At 47.4% G+C, this 20,347-nt stretch overlaps 3 protein-coding genes across 3 annotated transcripts; 1 reads left to right on the top strand and 2 right to left on the bottom strand.

Annotated features, from left to right (window-relative positions):
• Positions 1–201: 201 nt before the first annotated feature.
• LOC112268699 lies at positions 202–2,951 on the bottom strand. The gene is made up of 6 exons (XM_024454658.1): positions 1,804–2,951; positions 1,562–1,700; positions 1,155–1,450; positions 976–1,073; positions 523–672; positions 202–249 (listed from the first exon to the last, which is right to left on the bottom strand). The coding sequence occupies exons 1-6, from the start codon at positions 2,192–2,194 to the stop codon at positions 202–204; spliced, it is 1,122 nt and encodes a 373-aa protein (XP_024310426.1). The 5' UTR covers positions 2,195–2,951.
• Positions 2,952–3,772: 821 nt separating this feature from the next.
• On the bottom strand, positions 3,773–7,510 carry LOC100823825 (protein TWIN SISTER of FT). Its single transcript, XM_003578703.4, has 5 exons — positions 7,180–7,510; positions 6,895–6,956; positions 6,735–6,775; positions 5,431–6,618; positions 3,773–5,206 (listed from the first exon to the last, which is right to left on the bottom strand). The coding sequence occupies exons 1-4, from the start codon at positions 7,366–7,368 to the stop codon at positions 6,392–6,394; spliced, it is 519 nt and encodes a 172-aa protein (XP_003578751.1). The 5' UTR covers positions 7,369–7,510; the 3' UTR covers positions 3,773–5,206; positions 5,431–6,391.
• A 4,256-nt stretch (positions 7,511–11,766) lies between these two features.
• LOC100846850 (protein HEADING DATE 3A) lies at positions 11,767–12,796 on the top strand. The gene is made up of 3 exons (XM_003576892.2): positions 11,767–12,150; positions 12,268–12,308; positions 12,400–12,796. The coding sequence occupies exons 1-3, from the start codon at positions 11,906–11,908 to the stop codon at positions 12,627–12,629; spliced, it is 516 nt and encodes a 171-aa protein (XP_003576940.1). The 5' UTR covers positions 11,767–11,905; the 3' UTR covers positions 12,630–12,796.
• Positions 12,797–20,347: the final 7,551 nt, after the last annotated feature.

Genomic DNA, 20,347 nt, shown 5'->3' with positions numbered 1-20,347 from the left:
TATGTTTTATAAATGCTAATTATGTTTCCCAAATCATCTATGTACATATCCCTATAAAAATATCATCTATGTACACAATTTCAGCGCCAAAAAAAGTGTAACTGTAAATTGTATGTCCTGCTCCTGAATCATCCAATGCCGTCAAAAATTCTTCTCCTTTCAGCACTCAACCTCTGGATCTGGTTCGTTTGCCAGGCTCCATTACCCGATCTCCTGAGTTTTGTGATCTCTCTGTCTAATTTTTTTCACCTGTAAAAAAAATTGGTTGGCCTATTAACAGCGTAAATAATCGAAATTACTAACAAAAAACAGCAAAGGTTCAAATTGGAGCATATAAATCGTGAAATCAGAGCTTGCTATTCCAGTCGATGGCATCTGTATTTACGAGAGACTACGCGGAGAAGGCACAATGCACACATGCCCTGCACCTAACTCCCACCGTCGAAAATGTTGGATATATCCAATGATACAGGAGTATTAGACACGCATGAAGAATTGAAGCCCGATCGATTCTGTGCTCACCTTTCGATGCGGCCACCGTTGTACGCCGACCCTGCGGCAGATTCCTTTGAGAACGGTGGCGCAGACGTCGAGCTTCTCGGCTGCTTCGACGATGGGGAGGTGAAAGTAGGGGGCGATGTCGTCGAACTTCATCTTCCCAGTTCTCTCCCTCTGCAAACATATCTAACACTGTCAACGGCGGCGTCACAAATGGAGTGGTGATCATATAAGAACAGACAAAGGATACTATTCAATCTCAATATAAGAACGGTCATGTGCATAACTAGTGCGATCCCTGACTTTTATCTTATGTCCAAAATTTAGGTTGATTGATTAATTCTCTCTCAAACTACATATAAGTTGGGTTGGCATTTGTTCTTTGTGGGTTTTGATCATACTAACAATTAATCAGTGGAATTGATACTACTTGTGCTCCTTCATATGGTACTCCATAAAGGTGTGAGCGACCGATACCTCTACCTGTAATGCAAGCGCGCTCCTGGCTGCAACCGGGTGCAAGGGCTGCTGTTTCACTCGCACATCGGTGGCACATCTTGGTGGTTGAGACGGCCCTGCACAAGATCTACAAGGTTAAACCAGTTCTAGAACACCTGAATCCGAATTTAATTAGCACACATGCAAACACACAAAACCTGCTGCAGGTTGGTCTGGCTCTGTGTTCCTGATCTGGATCGTAGGCTGCACGGCGGCGGCGGTAGCAGCAGCAGAGTCGACGGTGGCGGCGGCCTGTTTCCTACAAGCATTAGTTGTCCCCGCTGATTCGTGGCCGTCGTCGTCCAGGAGGATGATGCTTGTGTTCATGTCGGTGCAGAGGACGTCGTGGAAGACGGAGAGCGAGTCGCTGACGACGGCGTAGTTCCCCGCGGCTAGACGCAGCGCGTATTCCGTCAGGTAGTGCCGCACCCAGTCGTAGTCCCGCCCTCTGAAACTGCATATGCGTATGATCAGAGAGTCATTAACTAATAAAATGGATAACTTTTGCTTGATCCTTTTGTACATTTCAGATTAACTCGATCGTGCTGGGGATCGATCATCTTACTCGATGCAGGAGTGTTGCGTCATGGACGGAGGAGCCGACCCGCCGCCGGAGTTGTTGTTGACAGGATACACCTCTGACATGGCATGGTTGAACACGCCGGGCGCCCCGCCATGGATGCACAGCTTCGCGACCTCCAATCCTAAAAGTCCACAATTAATCAAACACATATGCGTGCGTAGATTAAGTTCAGATTTATACTCATGATCATTCGTCCTTTCGATCTCTGTATGTATGCAATGTACCGTTGGAGTGCACGACTTCTCTGAGCACTTGGCATCCGCTGCAGTCCGCCGCCGACGTGGATGGTTCGCCGTGGACGGCGGCGGCACCGGTTGAGTAACAACCATCAGCGAACATCGTCCGTGGCCAGTAAGGACGAGCATTGCCGGATAAACCGTGGGTGCTAGCAGGCTGGTAGTCGTAGCAGTCCGCAATATTGTACTGCTGCTGCTGCACCGGTACTGCCGCGGCGGCCGTGCCCGTGAGTGGCGGTTGAAGAACCGGCGGATCGGCCTCGGCGGCGTCGACGGGAATGTCGAGCAAGTGCAGGACGTCGTCGAAGTCGTCCGGCAGCGGCAACGCGTCCACGAACATCCCCAGGTCTTCTTCCTCGCCGCCGTCGCCGCTCGCCATCGTCGATCAACGCGAGCAATGCTGGGTTTCTAGTTTTTTCTGTTTTCTTGCCGCCGGCGCGCGGCCTGCGGGAGGGAGGATCCGGTCGAGGGGAAGAGAAGAAAGAGTACGTGGAATGGCGGGAGAAAGCGACGACCGGCGGTTTTGGGGATGACGGCGCGGCGGTTGCAGGGCTCGCAGTAGTACGACGGTTGCAAATGTCATTCCCTTGCACGTGTGTTTTTCCGGTCTCTGTTTTCTTCCGATTTTTGTACACCTGTAATTAATTAACCCGTGAATGTAATGTGCGTAGCGGAGCAGCATCTCGCTGCGTGATCGGTTCTGCACCGTCCGATCTGCCATGTGACCTTGCGCACGTGCTGATTGGGCAGGGGGCAAATGACACGGATCCTGTGGCGCGGTCTTTTCTTTTTCATCATTTTTTTAAGAATAACTTTTCATTTTCATTTGAGTTGTTTTTTCAACATTAGGTTGGACGGGCTTGGGCCCTGGACTAGTCCTCCAACAAGTCTTCGCGACGGAGCAGGCCAACTTGAAGTTAGACGGGCTCGGGCCTGATTCCAGGCAGGATCCTCTCACCCCTAAACAAAAGAAAGGCAGGCAGGATCCTCTCAAACAAAAACAAAAAAAGACTGTTAGGCAGCAGGCGAATTAAGCGCTGACCACCATGCATGGTGATTTCGGATAGCGGTGGGTTGTGCAAATCAATGGCAACCTTACAGTGTGGCTACGTCAAGCGATTTTAAACTTTATTCTTATAGCGTGGCTATATCTCAGAAGTCTAGTTTTTAAGCAATACTCGGTCAATGTTAAAAGAGCCGTCAGATCAGTATCTAAACACAAGCAAAATACGACGGTTGAGCAATCTACTAGTCCGTAACAAACAAATCATGCAACTTGGACATAACAAAACTATTAGTACTATCACTCCTAATTAAAAAGTGGTATTGTCTGATTTACATGCATTACGTGTCCCTTTCAACACCAATCCTATTCTTACTAGCAAAGTGCCCGTGCGTTGCAACGAAAAATGACACCTAATATGATGCCATATTAATGAAATTTGTGGCCAACATTCTACATCGTCAATAGTGTTCATCAACTTCGCTTCAAGCTCAATTCCGCTTCCATCTACCTCCATCTACCTCACCGGTGACAACAAAAGACACGCCGACATGAATGAAGAAAATATATAAGAACAATGACAAACAAAACGAGAGTGCAAGGATAAAAATTTGATTCATAGACAGGATGTGCTACATAAATATAAATAAAAACAAATTTTCTTCTAACTTCAATATGAGCAACATTATCTTTCAAACATAGGAAATCTCCAATGCGAAACCGAAGTTTTCGAGTACGAGCATGTATTACCATGCTACTAAATCACAAGTAAATTTTCAGTATTTATGTAGGATACTCACTTTGTTTTCAACAATACACACTGCGGAAGATTGGTAAAGGCAGAACAATGTGATCCCTTGCCTTTATTATTTCTAACAAAAACAAGGGTTCCAAACCCTGCTTTTCTGAAACAGACGATGTAACAATGTGTCCCCTATGCCAGGATGGGGCAAATTCAAACTCAGTGGCATCTAATTAATATCACCAAAAAGACAGGTGGTTCCGAAGTGACATGATCAACACACCAAAATGAGTATTCGTGCAGTGAACACTAACATGCTCAACTAAAATTTCTTTAGATATGAGTTCAACACCACACTAACTGTATATTAGGACAAATGGGGAAATTCTTTTGTGCAACAATAGGACAATCTACCTGACCAATCAAGCAAAAGAACAAACATGTACTCCCTTGCTGCCGTGGCTAATCTTTTCAATTGTAGGACCAAGCCAGCCATAAAGCTTTAACCTACAAACAGATGGTGATTATTTTTAGATCTACCAGATCTGCTATGTCCAGTAAAAAGGATCTTGAGCTGCTATGTCCAGTAAAAAGGATCTTAAACAGTTGAACTGCTATGGCTAGTAAAAAAGGAACTTTAAAAGCAGGAATTCAAAATGAAAATTGTGATGAATATCAACCAACTGTTGTTTTTCCTCAATTCCAACAACAAAAACTCAAAATAGCAGAAAACATACTCTAGAAGCTAAATTATATATGTTCCAAAGATGTTCGCATGATGCAAAAATAAAATGGGGGCATCTAGGAACCATTGATATTCCCAAGGCATTCAACTCGAAACAAGAGATGCATTAAAATCTTATTCTAAAAAGAATAAGCCACACCAAACCTGTAACCTGCTGCCAGCATTCCTCTATGATGTTCTACTTCTAATACATGTACACGATATTTACTGCATCTACATTAAAATAACATATCCAGAAGCTAATTCCGTAGAAGGATATTTTGTATCACGAAATAACTTTGATTTTGCTTAAACAGCATGAGCAAAACAGAAACCACCACCATGAGTAGCACTTACTGATTGTGTCATTACCTGATCCATAGCCATAACCATATTTGCATGCAACAACGATTTAGTGCAGACAATTGACATTGGAGGTGTTGCATATATAAATTACCTGAGAACCACTACATGTACCATAATATACAAATACTGCACACTTCCCAGGCCAGTTGTTACACTACGTGAAGTATGATATTTTCTAACCTGAGCTATATCAGAGCAGGATTTGAGACTCCTCAATAATATGTAATCCTCCATATTCAACTTCTAACAACACCATTTTGAACAGAAATTTCCTCGCCTCTTCTTAAGTCTGCTAAACAAGGCAAATTAACATAACATATCAAAAATCTTTTTGAGAGAGAATTTGATAATATATGAAGAGGCAGCCAGTAGTGTGCTACTCCTTGCCTTAGAAGCAGCCTTGAGTTTAGAAAGCACCTTGCACATGATGGGCTTATGGGGCATCAAGAGCAGTGAGCAACAGAAGAACATGGTGTAGAAAGATGAAGCCGTGTTTTTTAGAGCTCACCTTGTAATCTCCTCGGTGTGGTGTTGATTGTGTCCACGGTGGCTACAGCTGTTTGTTTCCCCCAACAGTAGATGGATCAGAATGTAGCACGCAAACAGATGTTAAACCAGTCCATCCAACAAAACAATAGCTATAACATAACAACGGATCTGCTACATCAGAATGATCATCATCTAGGGACATTGTAAAGAAAAGAAACGGGGTACATTGACGAGTACACAAATAAAATAAAGAGATGGATGAGGGGGGCGACGGAGGAGGAGGGGGGTTACTCTGGGGTTTGCAGGCGGTGAAGAGGACGGTGCCGGGTGGTCGCCGACGAGGCACTCGGCGCCGCGGGTGCGACGGAGGTGGGAGGCGGCGGCGGTGGCCATTGTCGTCGTCGTCCGCCGCTGCTTTGTGTGAGGAAAGGAGGAGCGGCCGAAGGCATCTGCGCGAGAGACGCCGTCTATGTCCAGCGGCCCGGTCCAGCCCCTGCCGAGCGCGGCCTCGGCTGTGGCCAGCAGGCAGCGGCAGCCGTCATCGTCGTTCGCCGCTAGGGATAGGATTGAAAGATTTGCGTGCGGTGAGGGGAGAACGGTGGCGCACGAAAATTGCAAATTTGCCACCGCGGTCTGGAGAGCAGAGGAAGAAGGCAGGTAATCTGGTGACTGAAGATAATCGCGGCAGTGGAGATAATTGGAAGGTCGAGTGCGGGAGTAAATTCTGGCGTCGATTGGATGTTTTGATTTGAGTAAGCACGCGTGGGGGTCGTGGTTGCTGCTGGCCGAAGGAGACGGACCAACGCAAGTAACAAACTCGAAATTAAGTAGCAGTAAAGATGGAGCATGCACGCACATTTCCAATTTTGAAAGTTATTCTTTTTTTTTTTCGGGCGGATGCGACCGTGCGTTTATTAATTACACTATTACAGTGCTACCAGCCAACAGAGAAGCTAGCTACTCTATCTGTCCAACAAAGACGAAGAATGTCTCAATTTTGATCAAATTTGAATAAATCTATACACTCAGTCATGTTTAGATACATTCAAAATTTAACAAACTTGAGATTTTTTTGTTGGACGGAGAAAGTATACGTATCTTTGAAACACCAAAGTACACACCGTACGTATCCGGGCATTCACGCCCGGCCGAGACCCACACATCATACATTCATTTGCCGTACGTGTTGTCACACGTATTCGGACGGCAGAGATGGATCGTATACCTGCTAGTGATATGTGGCTGGCATTTTTCAGCGGTAGCGGCGGCCACCGCAGCTTCCCTCCCTCTGGCAGTAGAAGTAGGCGGCAGCGGTGGGGGCGCCGAGGCTGTAGCAGGCGGCGAAGTCCCTGGTGTTGAAGTTGGCGCGCCACCCGGGCGCGTAGATGGCCTGCCGCACCGTCTGCCGGAACGCCACGAACACGAAACGGTGGATCCCCGCCGTCGGACGCGGGCTCTCGTACGCCACCACCTCATTCCCTGCACATCCATCGTACGTAATTTGGCATTCTTAATAATTTGCTATACGTGCATATATGCATGTGGAAACCTTGGTACGGAGTAGTAGTTAATTCTGTGTTCGTTTTTCTAATTACCACGACTGATGTCACCTCCGTCTGGTATGTCTGTGACCAACCTATATGTACACAAGGAGATATTGATCGAGATCAGACAAATATAGCAATTATCCAGCCTTAAAGCTACACTTACATAGATGGAGGAATGAAAGAGCGAAGCTAGTGAGCACGTACGTACCAATGGAGGTACTCCCTTTCGGAAGGGTCGCTTGGGCTAGGTGCATCAGGGTCCACCATCACCTACAAATTAACAAAAACATGCATGCATGGCACAAACGTTACACGAGCTTGCTTGCTTCTTCTTTTTGACAGCACACATGCAAGTTTGCTTGCTTGCATGCATGCATGGATATAACGTGTAGCCGGCCTCTTAGATGAAAAAAAAAAGACATGCATGCATACATGCACACACAATTAGGTGTGCATCATGGTAGTAATATGTAGAGTAGGGCACATCACTCACGAGCGTGTAGAATGACCCGGAGAGTCCGGTGATCTGGACCGTCGGCTGGTTCACCACCTGCGACGGCCTGAGCTCGGACCCGTTGGTGATCTCGCGGTTGCCGTACAGCACCCTCAGCCGCCCCGACGCGTCGAAGTAGTCCACCATGTCGCCCACGATGTTCCCCACGATCAGCGGATCCCTCGACATTATTGTCACTCACTTGTCAGCGCCGGCTCAGCTCATCAAGTTGTTACACTACTTACAAATGGCCAAGGTTCGATCTTGACTAGCTATAGCTAGTTCAAGTGTGCATGGCTAAGCTCAAATATGCAGTGAGATGGCTGGATCTTAGTTTGGCGTGGCATGGAAAAGCCAACTCCCGGCTATTTATAGGCCTCCAGTACGTTATAAGTGATCTGCTTCTATCTATCGAGAATTCTGGAGAGTGTCTGCAGCCTGGGGTTCAAAAGATATACGCTGTTGGATTGCTTACTCCAATTATCCTTATCATAAGTCGCAGTCCAATCTAAAAGTGTAAGATCCTGGATCGATGACACGCAAACAGAGGGGTAAATTCGCCTTGTGACATCGAGGGAGGCCCGGCCCCTTTCCGCTCCCTGATTTCCGATCGGACGGCTCACGTGTTGCCGCCGGGGAGGGAATCAACAACTTTTGGTGAAGACAGGCAAGACTATGCCCAGCCCAATCCTTCAGGTTTAGACAAGTCAATGCATTATGCATGGACAGTACTGACTGCCGGGTCGAGGCCGGGGCTATAGTATATTGATCAACGGCTGCATGGCACGTGCAGGGGAGAACTTTCCCATGGTGCACCGGCCGGCCGGTCCTTTTGGTTTTGAAACATTTGGTGAGTCGTGGAGTAATTAAACATGGTGTTTACGTGTCTCATTCTATCCGACGTAATAATCCCTGGGAAAAAAATCGTCGAGTCAGCACTATAAAAATATCAGGAGAAACTGTAAATTTGGATGATTCAAACACGTTCAAAAATTGGGAGAAACCAACAATACAAATAAAACATGGTTTCGCTATCGAGAAGCCGTCTGCTTTTTTGTTAGAGATAAATCGACGCGATCCAACGCCAACACATGGAAGAGGAGGGAGTAGAGATGTCACTCACATCTTAATCTGACAGGTCTAATGCGTCGACTGAGATTTAAGCCTTTTGCTTAAAAAGCAGATGCCTGAGATATAGCCACACCCAGATAAAAATATAAATAATATGAAATACATTTAATTTTAATATTTAACCAATTTCATCAACTATATAGTTGTCGGAAAATATTACGCCAATTTTTTTAAAAATGGTTAGGTACCTTAATTAATATTGACCGTAGTAAATTCTTTAAATGTATTTTAGTTCTTAATTTTCCTTTGTATTGAATCCCATTTTAAATATCTATAAGGCGGCATGCTTTAATAGTATTTTTACACCGTTGGCTTTTGTTGTGCCCTTCCCCGATTTTTATAAACTTTCCTGGTATTTTACATTTCCTCCGTTTTATCGACTTTTCATGAATCTTTTCCTTTTTCTTGATATAATTTTCCTTGATATTACGATGACGTTGACCTAGTGCTTTTGCGACACTTCAAATTTAAGTAAACAGAAACAAGACATACACAACCGCATAAGTGTGATGACTTCATCAATTCGAGACTCCATGGCTTTTGTAGACATTGTGTGAGGGTGATGCATGTTGTGGTGTGTGTGTATGTTGTATTTAGTGTTTCTAATTTTTTTTACGTACTTTTACTTTGGCGTCGTTCGTAGTGGCGTTTTTGGAAGTCATACATAGAAAATGTCCCCTACAGTACTTTACAAGAAAGATAATGTCCCACTAATTCGAGGGATGACGTTGTTTCACTAGTACTGTTATTTGGATGGAACGGACATGATAAATTTAGTGTGTTAACTTTATGTTAGTATTTTGTAGATAAAACACGATGAATCTTGTCCAGGTGGAACAAGAGGAAATGAGATCTTGCGGCGGGAAAAATAAATCTAGCTATTGCAACAAACTGAAATTATGCCCCTATCCAACACATTCGTGAGGTCTTTATTCTCGAAATGGCGATGCGGTATTGCACAATCGAGGGAATGACGACAGAGAGTCATCGCTTTTGAAAGCTATATAATATATTGACAGATGATATCCGGGAACCTTACGTTGAGCCACGAGCCCACGATACCCCCACCAGCAATGGCCTGGCCGCTATCATTTTTCTTGTCCTTTTCACTCTTACCTTTATTAATGACTTTCTGTGACGGATCACGACCCGACTTTTTATATATACGAATTTTAAGTATTATGCAAAACAGAGCCTGTAACAAAGAATACTGTTCAATAAAGTACTGCACAAAAGATGTCAAGGCGGAGCCTCCCTAGCTAATTTTCTTTCACGTACGAAGTCAAATGTAGCATCTTCTTTCCCATCGGAGCGAGTACCTCCATCCATACGCGACTTTCAGTTTCTCCTCAAAGAATTCCTCGAGTCAATTCTCACGGTATAGCTAGCCGGCCCCACGCAGGAATTTCCTTCTTGCCTTTGAGAACGATGACGAGCCGGATTGGAGAGTATTCCCCGGATCCAAAAAGCGTCCGTCGGCAAATCACGATCAAAAGCTGTAGCTTTGGGGATCTAGCCATCTAGCTGCCGCTGCATGCCCAACGCAACGCTACGTACCAACCACGGGATCCTCGAGCGAAATTGCGGCGCGCGGCAACATGTCGATGAGCCTCAGGAAGGCGCCGCTATTTCGGCCGGCGCCGATCCGATCGATCAGCCGGTCATATCATTTCCCCACGCCTTAAGCTGGCTCTTATCGCGAGCTAATTAATCATTGGCCGGACGTCGCCGTCCAGCTCTTTTATTCGTTCTGGATGGAATGAATGAGACCGGAATTTTGCAGCGCGCCGGGGTCGCGTGGCAGTAGTCTGGGGGTTCTGTCGGCAGTGCATGTGCCCGCGTTTGCGTAGCTGTCGCCTGTCGCGTATGGCGACAACAGCGTAAAATTGTTGGGCCCTGTCCTGGTTTTCGGCCGAATTCTTTCCCCATGTGCTGGGCTTTCAATTGCTGTGTGGACGGCGTTTTTTTTTCTACTGTACGATGCCTTATCCGTCAGGATAGCCACCGCTCACAGGCGTCCGGCCCAATTAGCACGCGCAGTGCTCTTTTTTTTTTTCTTTTTTCATGCTTCTATTGCGTAGTTTATAAAATGAAATAAGTGTACCACGAACATATATACCATGAAAAAATAAAACCAAATTAGACTCGTAGATGTTTTTAGATTTTTCTATAAATTTGATCAAAATTTAAGAAATTTGACTCAGAATAAAAAACAACACATGTAGTATTTTTTTTTGTGAATTTCGATGTAATATTTGTATAAACAAGGATTCATCCACATCTAATACAAAAAAAAACGTGCATGTTTAATCTAAGGTATCCAAGTAGCTAGTACATAATTCCCAGCCAGTGCTCGTGCGAATCAAAACGTACTTAAGAGAGCAAAGCAACGACGTGTTTCTGTCCTTTCGTTTCTTCTTCAATTGATCGGCGAGGTCGATGGGTTTCGAATTCGTCACGGGTCTAGTGAGGCTACGTGTTCTCCGATCTGGATGGTCATCCAACCCTCTTCATCATTTTTTTTCTCCGAGACGGCGGTCAGTTTGTCGACATAACTGTCATTGGCCTCTTCTGTATGACCGATGACTTACTGGTTGCTACGTCATCATCGTTTTCCTAGCTCCGACGTTGTTCGGCAGTCCAAAAGCACTATCGGTTGCAGGAGAAACACAACACCGTTTTTTCACAAGGATTTGTGTGCAATTTTCTTTTATGTCCTACAAGGATTGATTGATTTAAGATTTAATAAATTATCTTGGTCACGCACGGAAAAAAAATAAGTAACGGGAACATAATGTGATAACTAGCCAAATTAATTTGACTAGTGCCTGCGAGGATTGGGGGAGGCTAGCTGATGACGGCGCCGGCACCACGCCAAACGCAAGGGGGGCCAAAAAGCCACGGACGCTAGCTACGCCAAAAAGATTTTATACTCGATCGCCGATCGAGCCGATTAAGGGCTTAACGATAGCACACCCAGCTTGGTGTATGGGGCTATACCTTTTCTGTCAACGATTAAGATGGACCTTTACAGAAAGTCGGATTCCAAGAAGAAGCCCCAGCTAAAAGCCCGAATCCGGAATCGTATCACCCATCAGTTCTAAGTTCGAATTGCTGCCAAGTGACCACAGTCTAGCCGTCCGATCGTCACGGAACTCTCTGGCGGCAAAACTTGCGCCGTCGATCAGATCAGAGATGCGAGGGGACGGCAAGATCAGGTTCCACGATGTCACAACCCACACTTTGATTAGTCCAGGAACTTCCATTATTCTCATATATTCTCTGACTTTGGATGACCGTGTCTAGGCAGCACTGGATAGCTAGATTTCTCTTTACATACACACGCCGTACGTGTACCTTTCGTTCCATACTCACAATGGAAATATAGTACAGTAGTGTATACAGGACTTCACACAGGGAGGTTAATTTTGTATATAAATAGCACCACAACGCTGCATGCATGTACCAGATTAGCAAGCAGGTCTTCAAGTGAACTGCAGTACTGATCACTAGCTAGCCAAGTTTGAGTTCAGTATACAATTAATTAAGCCAGCAATTCTAGCTCAGGGTAATTAACAGGCGGTGATCGAGCAGCATGTCGAGGGATCCGCTGATCGTGGGGAACATCGTGGGCGACATCGTGGATTACTTCGACGCGTCGGCGCGGCTGAGGGTGCTGTACGGCAACCGCGAGATCACCAACGGGTCCGAGCTGAAGCCGGTGGCGAACCAGCCGACGGTCCAGATCACCGGACGATCCAGATCGCTCTACACGCTCGTGATCATGGACCCTGATGCACCCACGCCAAGCGACCCTTCCAAAAGGGAGTACCTCCATTGGTACGTGTGTACGTGCACGCGTGATCGAGGGAATTCCTTTTTGTGAATTTATTACTCCCTCTAACCGAAATTACTTGTCGTGATCAGTTGCTAATTCTGTTTCCTTATCGCATATAGGTTGGTCACAGACATACCAGAAGGAGGCGACGTCAGTCGTGGTAACTAGCTGAGCGAATTTTACATAACACAGGAAATACAGTGACTTGGTTTGTCAATATGCATAATTCGAAAACTTACAATGCTCATTAGGAACTGCGGTGGTGGCGTACGAGAAGCCGCAGCCGACGGCGGGGATCCACCGCTTCGCGTTCGTGGCGTTCCGGCAGACAGAGCGGCAGACGATCTACGCGCCGGGCTGGCGTGCCAACTTCAACGCCAGGGACTTCGCCGAGTGCTACGGCCTCGGTGCCCCTGTCGCCGCCGCCTACTTCAACTGCCAGAGAGAGGGCACCTGCGGCGGCCGGAGGTACCGCTGCTAGCTGAAACGCCGGCCGGTGCAGTGGCGGTGCAGCCATGGAAAATGAATTAATAAATATAATTATGCGGAGTAATAAATATTGTTTATCCTGGCTTCGATTTGTTTTGTGTTACTGTCGTACACGATGTACTTGCAATTCTCAATGCTAAAGTGAAGTACTTGAGGAAATATTTCCTGCCTTTCTCATGATTAATTGTCATGTCTGTTGTTTCATGAGTGTCAGGTGCTTGGCTTCTCTCTAGCTTTTCTGTGTTGCGGTACTTTTGTTACTTGTCCTGCCTAGTGTTTTCTACTACGTATCTAATTAAGGCAATGTATATTACTCCGTGCAAGACAGTACGTTTACAAAAGACACGAGACAGTATAATGACTAGATGTGTACGCGCGCTGTATCATTCGAAACGAAAATTATTTGTTGATGAATTTATCGCAAAACATAATTTTTTTTGGAATTTTTATTAGGGAAAAAAAGAATGCTGTGTCACACAAAATATTTGCTTATGAATCTAATCGGTTTAATCCGTAGCGTAAGCATTAGTTGAGGGTGGATATCCGACATGGAATTATTCAGAAAAAAAATAAAGTTCCTGGAAGGATGGATAGTCCAAGAGGGAATTATTAACCACGTGGTAGTTTACAGCAGCGAGGCCCCTTTTTCTCTTGATAGTTCCTGGATTGAACAAACTTGGGCTGGAGCCCGTAACCAGAGTTGGCCCGTTTACGTCCCGACGGCCCGTATGCTTTCCTCTGTGCTCCAAGCCGTCGGATCGAATGAAAATAAGGGAGCCTGAACCCTAACTCCCTCATTCCCTTCCCTTGTCCAGCATACAAGGCGGTGCCAGCGCGGCAGCGATGCTCGAAGGGGCGAGCATCTCTGTCCAGCATCCATGGTGGCGCGGGGGCTGCGCTCGCCGGAGCAGCGTGCTGGGACTCTGTCCCGCGCGCTGCTTCGTCGAGCGTGGCGGCCGACGCCTCGACATCATGTGCGTCCATTTGTATGGGTGGTGCAATGGCGGGGACCGGCGCTGGAGTTCATGATCAGGCGGTGCGCACGGCGTGAGGCCATGCTCTTTGTCGTCTGAAGTGCGGCGCCCGCCGTGTAAGTACCAAAATTCTTTCTTTACGGTTCATCAAGATTGTGGATTTTTAGGGTTCGTCAAAATTGGGGATTTTTTTCAGGGTTTCGAAATTGACTCCCCTCCTTCTATCTTGCTGCCCTGAGACATTATGGCCCATTATACCCACGGCGTTGAATAGACTTCATCATTGAATTCACGAAGAAACTAAACAAAAATGTGGGTAAAACTTACGTTTCAGAAATATGCTTATTTAGTTCTAACAAAGCACGTCCAATATTAGGAGAAACCACCTCGTCCCCATGTCTCTCGGAAGGCACGTCCATGAGGATGACCCAACCAAGCAAACAACAACAAAAGAACGAAACCTGGCAGACCGCAAATCAGGAAGCAAAGATAAAAAAAACAAAAAAATGGTACACACACAAGAGAAAACGAAAAGAGAAAAACATCAGCGAAAACCAAACGCGAAAAAGCAGACAACAAAATAAAAATCAAAAAAGAAAAAGATAAACGCAACAACGACGGAATGAACAAACCGAAAAGTATAGACAAAAATCAACAGAAGAAACCACGCAGCACCCGAAGCAGAACTCCACAGCAGCACCAATCCCACCTTAACGAAAGCGAGCAAACGAAAAGCAGGCGCACGGAAAACCACGACCAGCAGCCACACCGCAGAGCCAAGAGCCAGAAGTAACGCTCGAATTTATAGTAAGGAGAAGAATTCTCCAGAACACAGTCCAACGACACGTCATAGGGACACCTCAGGCTCTCCAGAGGACACCCGTCGGCCTGCATGTAGCATCAGGATGGCAATGGGACGGGTCTGGACGGGTAGACCAAATCCATATCCATATCCATCGCCAAATCAACTATCCATCCACGAAAGTATCCGTGGATGCAATATACATCATAAACAGGAGCAACAACAACATATCATGAATTCGGAGGGGATCGATGGGGGAATCAGGAGTCGAGGACAGATCGGGGTCGGGTTGTTAGGGTAGGGTTGAGTGGGAAGAAGACTATTTATATGACTCAATATAGCTAACTAATGAACCCACATGTCAATTATTTATTTATTTTAATAAATACCGGGTATCCATGGATATCTATGGATCAAATGTGATATCCGTGCCTGCTCCACAAGTTGGCGGGTATCCATTCGTGGATATCCATGGATCGAAAACCCGCTCCATATCCGCGATTCATGGGCTGGATATCCACATTTTGACTATCCACTGCCATCCTGCATGTAGCACTTCTCAACCACTCTCGCTGACGGTGGGCCATATCAACCAACCAAAAATAAAACATTTAGAGCCACAGTAACCGGCGGTGGCACTCCAGGTAAATACCCTGCATGCTACAGTCCCCTGAAAGCGACAGGCGACTCGCTGAGAGCTCGAACAAAACACCGGCTTTAGGATTGTAAGTTATAGCAGCTAGAGGAGTACAAAGAAATGACAAAAAGAATCATAGAGACATATCAAAGTGTATCTCATTTGAATATCTCCTCATGAAATTAAAACAAAAGCAGTATGAGGGCAGACTGCAATTTGAATGATTTCTTCAATTTTTTAAATAACCCGCTGATGGTTATTTCGTCAAAAAAAATGTTTAAAAGAAAAAAAAAACATCTGTATGAGGCTCCCACTGGCGAGGAACGGAGGAAGTCTTCAGAATATCACAAAGTTCAGTCAGTGTAGTGCCTGAATATTCATTGGACGTACTCCCTCTGTCCAGCTTTTTGGGACGTTTTATTTGAAGCCTATAGTCCACTTATACGAGGCGCCTAAGTATTTTACCAAAACATTTCTGAAAAGTTGTGCTACCAGCTCACATGCATGCCTCTATTAAATGCTTCCCTATCCTACCTGCAGCAGCGTGATTGGTTTTAGAGTTACATGCAAGGCTAGCTTGGCTGTGCAAGTAGGAGTAGAAAAATAATTTAAGAAAGTTGCATGACTGCTGTTTAGAACTCTTGGTACCTGTGAGAAAATTAGTACGCTCCATATACATGGACGGAGTGGACGGAGGGAGTATATCTTCCATTAATTCTTCAAAACCATTCGATTATCAAATCAAGTTAAGAACTCTGCCAATTAGGAACTGGTTACTGTATTAATTGTGTCAGGTGCTGCTACTACGTGCAAACTCAAATGCTGCAATTTGCAATCAAACAGTAGTACAAAGTACTGTAGTTGCAGACCAAACATTACGTACGTACGGTCAGTAGCGAGTCCATAAACCGAGTTAGACCGACCTCGATTCTTGGTTAGGGATTAGTACACATTTGCAAGAATGTGTTTCTGCCGAAACCAGATGATGTTGTCAGTTGAAAATTAAAATTAAGATCGATCTATACATAACAAAGGCATCAAGTCACTTGAACAATTGAATAAATGAATCGTACGTCCACTACAATTACAGCAGGCGCATGGCAATGCTTACAAGATTTGAGAATACTACAAATACCAAGTATAGTCCTATTACAAGAAGCGTTGGGTGCACGCGACCAATTAAGCGACTAATGTCATGCCGGAGCGGCGAGCGAAGAAGGCCGGCATGGGCAGCTTGCTCGGCTCCGGCGAGGCGACGAAGGTTGGTCCAGAGAACACCAGATGCGTGTGGGGCGCCGTCTCTTCCATCTTCCTCGTCTCGTCCTCCAGCTGCTGCTTCTTGTCCTTGCTGATCGACTGGTCGCTGGTCCGGCTCTCGGCGTCAGAAACTGCGTCGCGGGGCTTCTTGTGCGCGTCCCAGCGGTCCGCGGAGGACGCGCAGCTGAGCGGCCTCTTGTACCTCTCGCCGGAGATCGACATCGAAGAAGAAGACGACTTGCTTCTGCGCTGCTGACGGGGTTCTTCTTGATCTCGTTCATGTCCCAGCGCAGGCAGGAGTCGGCGCGGCCGGGGCTTGTGCTGCCGCACGAAGACGCAGGGCTCCTGGGGCGGTTCTTGTGCGCGTCCCACCTCTCGACGGCGTCGGCGCGGCCGGGTTTAGGAAACTTGGGGTTGGAAGCCGCCGGCAGGATGATGATGCACGGAGCCGGCGCAGGCGTGCTCATCGGAGGAGGGGTCCGGAGCAGGCCGGGGAGAAGCGCGGCGGCAGCTTTGGCCACCGCTCGCTCGACGGACGCCATGGCGGTGATCTTCTTGATCGATGCAATGCGCGCAACACGAAGCGTGGAGGAGCTAGGCGGTGGAGAACGTACGAGCGGATGATGTGATGGGGCCGGTGTGGAGGTTGGGAATTGGGCTGGCTCCATATTTATGTGCGGAGGCAATGCATGAGACGCCGTCGCGGCCTCGGAGTCGGAGAAGGCGAACGCGTTATCCCCCGCGCGCCCAAGCCCGTGTTCCCCTGCCGCGTGTCCCAACTGGAGTCCATTTCGGATTGGCTTTCAGGGCGCAGAGGCGGCGGCGGCGGCGCCCTGCGAGGCGGACTGAGGGCCCGCGGGAGGTGGCGCGCGGCGGCGGCTGCGGCGAGGAATGCGGAGCTGCAGCAATAAGCGGGGGAGCGGCAGAGGGTCGCAACGCGCTGGGAGCGGAGAGGGACGCCGTCGGGGGTGCCGTGGCAGTCACCATGGTGGCAGTGGCAGTGGGCGTCGGCGCTCCCGCACTCGGAGTCGCGCTCTGCTCCTCTGTGTGCGCGTGTGCAAATTCAGGCACCATGTCCATTTCCCGTCCAATCTTGAAACGGTTCAAATGAATTTTGCATTGGTCCTTCATCTTTAGTCTGTACTTGACCGACATTGTATGACTCACACTCACTGTGCTCAACCAACCAAACACGAAAATTGGGTTGGACCGACTCAGTCAGAACTCAAACCACTGAACCCGAAACCAGGTTCCTCCCCACCCATACAACCAACACTCACGTGAATGGGCGCGGCCAATAAAAATAGATTGGCCCCGACAAGAGCGTCGTGAACCACCACGCTAACTTAATCTGCAAACGAGGCTACTCGTACCGGTTGACCGATTCGGGCTAGAGCCGAGATGTTGAGAACATTCGTCCATACGGTGGGATGCAACCGGGAAATGATCAACGACGCTTATTTTATGAAGACTAGTTTTTCTTCCAAAGATGTAAGTTTTGAGCAGGGTCTAGGGGAAATAGTGGACCTAGTCATGTGTGTGTGTGCGCGCGGCGCTGGTTGAGCCCACTGATTTTCTTGTGGATATAATCACGGATATAACTATATTTGCTGTGTAATAAAGTCAGCCCCAATGATTTTTCCTTAAAAAAAGATACTCCTAGGTCACTTATTTCCGGACGGAGGAAGTAGATAATGTTTCTCCAAAGAAGAAATCTAGAAGGCTGGTCATGAGTTCAATTTAGCGGGGAAATTTCTTGTTTTCTTCTCTTTTTTCTTTTCTCCTTCTTTACTGAAGCTGAATATTATTATAAGTAATTATAGCTTTTAGAATTTTTTGAATAACAAATCATTTTTCTGAACATTTTTTGTGTGAAAATAGATGTGTTCACAAATTGTTTTAACATTGATGTGTGTTATCAGAAAAATATTTACGTGATTGAGAAAAAAATGTTGTTTACCATTTTATGATATTTCTGACAAATCTTTTTAAGTGATTCAAGATAAATGTTCCTGACCATTTCAGGTGTTGCAACAACATATAAAACTCAAATGCTGCAAATTTGCAATGAAACAGTAGTAGTAAGAACTGCTAGTTATTGGATCTGGAAACTTACGAACGTGGCAAAACACTTCAAGAAATGGCAATGCGACCAGATGTTAGTTGAAAAATTAAGATCGACATAGAACAAGGCATCAACTCAATTGAACAACTGAATAATACTAGTAAATGAACAGTACGTATGTCAATTACAATTAGATCAGGCGCACGGTAGCGCGTACAAGATTAACCTGAACATACTGCAATGCAAAGTAATGCTACAGGCGCGTGATCAAGCGGCCAACTAGTGTGCTTGCGCGAACGCCGGCAGAGGAATCATGCCGGCCCGGCGAGCGAAGAAGGCCGGCACGGGCAGCATGCTCGGCTCCGGCGAGGCGATGAAGGTTGGCCCAGAGAAGACGGGTTGCGTGCGGGCCGGCGCCGTCTCTTCGATCGCAGTTGTCTCGTCGTCCTCCACCAGCTGCTGCTCCTTGTTGCTGATCGACTGATGATCGCCCGTCTGGCTCTCGGCGTCAGAAACTGCATCGCGTGGCTTCTTGTGCGCGTCCCAGCGCTCGGCGGACGACGCGCGGCTGGGCGGACGCTTGTACCTCTCGCCGGAGATCATGTTGCTGGGGTTCTGCTTCTTGATCTTGTTCATGTCCCAGCGCTCGCAGGAGTCGGCGCGGCCCGGGCTGGTGCTGCCGCACGACGACGCTGGGCTCCTGGGGCGGTTCTTGTGCGCGTCCCACCTCTCGACGGCGTCGGCGCGGCCGGGCTTGGGAAACTTGGGGTTGGAAGCCGCCGGCAGGATGATGATGCACGGCGACGGCGTGCTCATCGGAGGAGTTGGGAGCAGACCGGGGAGAAGCGCCGCGGCAGCCTTGGACATCGCTCGCTCGACGGAGGCCATGGCGATGATCTTCTTGATCTCGACGCAATCCGCGCAAGAGCGGCAAGACAAGCGTGGAGGAGGCGGCCGGTGCAGAACGGGCGGATGATCTCTGAAACTCTGATGGGGTGGGGGAATTGTTGGGTTGGGTGCATATTTATGTGCGGAGACACGAGACACCGTCGCGGCCTCGGACTCGGAGTCGAAGAAGAACGCGTTGTCCCTTGCCCAAGGCGGTGTTCCACTGCCGCGTCTCCGAAATGGAGCAGGGAATGGATTCGTGCAAGTAATCGGACACCGCCACAAGCCGAAGGGAAAAACGAAAACCAAAGAGAAAAGGGAGAACAGCGCGGGGACTCATGAGGTCTTGGGCCATGTATGACAGCCCAAGAGATTGGGAGTGAATAACAAATCCAAATATACATGTTTTAGTGACATTTCTGTTTTAAAATGTGTACGTGCAAAAGTTCAAGCAAAACTATGGCCATGTGTGAACTACATCAAAAGAGAAATCCCAGCACAAATATAGTAGCTACACTGGTCATTCATGGCATATCATTCCCTGTCGATAACAGATTTTTACTACTCCCTCCGATTCATATTACTTGTCTCAAATTTGTCAAAATATGAATATAACTATGTTTAAAAGGCAGCCGGCGTGCGTCGTCTTCGTAGAAGCCGTCGTCGACAGCTCCGTAGCTTGCCACGTCAACAGGGGCGGACCTACCGGTATGGAATGGTACGGCCCGCGCCACACCTAAATTCTGGCCCAGAAGCCAATATAGGTATACTGTCCTCACCTCAGCCCAGCCCAGCCTAGCCTCGATTGGTCCACAGCTTGCCTCGCGTAACTCCTCGCGTGATCCATCGATAGTGGCCGCCAGGGGCCAGAGGATATTCCCGATTCCACGTCACGTCTATTCGACTCCCTTCCTCTGCCTTGAGAGTTTCCCATCTTCTGCCGCCATGACGCAACACTGGAGTCCGGAGAGGCGGAGATAGAGAAGAGAGATCGCCGTGGCTAGCGCAGCGCATCAAGGCGGCACAACAGCAGAACGCTGGGTCGCCAGCAGCGACGAGGCGGGCGACCACGACAACGGGCGCTGCG

This window comes from Brachypodium distachyon, chromosome 4 (genome assembly GCF_000005505.3).
Source record: "Brachypodium distachyon strain Bd21 chromosome 4, Brachypodium_distachyon_v3.0, whole genome shotgun sequence".
Classification (NCBI taxonomy): domain Eukaryota; kingdom Viridiplantae; phylum Streptophyta; class Magnoliopsida; order Poales; family Poaceae; genus Brachypodium; species Brachypodium distachyon.
This window is presented reverse-complemented; position numbering and strand designations above follow the sequence as displayed.

Excerpts from the sequence above, each read along its gene's own strand:
- LOC112268699 (XM_024454658.1), bottom strand. The coding sequence starts at position 2,194 with ATGGCGAGCGGCGACGGCGGCGAGGAAGAAGACCTGGGGATGTTCGTG. Across the intron at positions 1,701-1,803 it reads AGAAGTCGTGCACTCCAACG|GATTGGAGGTCGCGAAGCTG; the intron begins GTACATTGCATA and ends GTGGACTTTTAG. Across the intron at positions 1,074-1,154 it reads GCCAGACCAACCTGCAGCAG|GGCCGTCTCAACCACCAAGA; the intron begins GTTTTGTGTGTT and ends GATCTTGTGCAG.
- LOC100823825 (XM_003578703.4), bottom strand. The coding sequence starts at position 7,368 with ATGTCGAGGGATCCGCTGATCGTGGGGAACATCGTGGGCGACATGGTG. Across the intron at positions 6,957-7,179 it reads CCGGGTCATTCTACACGCTC|GTGATGGTGGACCCTGATGC; the intron begins GTGAGTGATGTG and ends GTTAATTTGTAG. Across the intron at positions 6,776-6,894 it reads GAAAGGGAGTACCTCCATTG|GTTGGTCACAGACATACCAG; the intron begins GTACGTACGTGC and ends GTGTACATATAG.
- LOC100846850 (XM_003576892.2), top strand. The coding sequence starts at position 11,906 with ATGTCGAGGGATCCGCTGATCGTGGGGAACATCGTGGGCGACATCGTG. Across the intron at positions 12,151-12,267 it reads AAAAGGGAGTACCTCCATTG|GTTGGTCACAGACATACCAG; the intron begins GTACGTGTGTAC and ends TATCGCATATAG. Across the intron at positions 12,309-12,399 it reads AGGAGGCGACGTCAGTCGTG|GAACTGCGGTGGTGGCGTAC; the intron begins GTAACTAGCTGA and ends AATGCTCATTAG.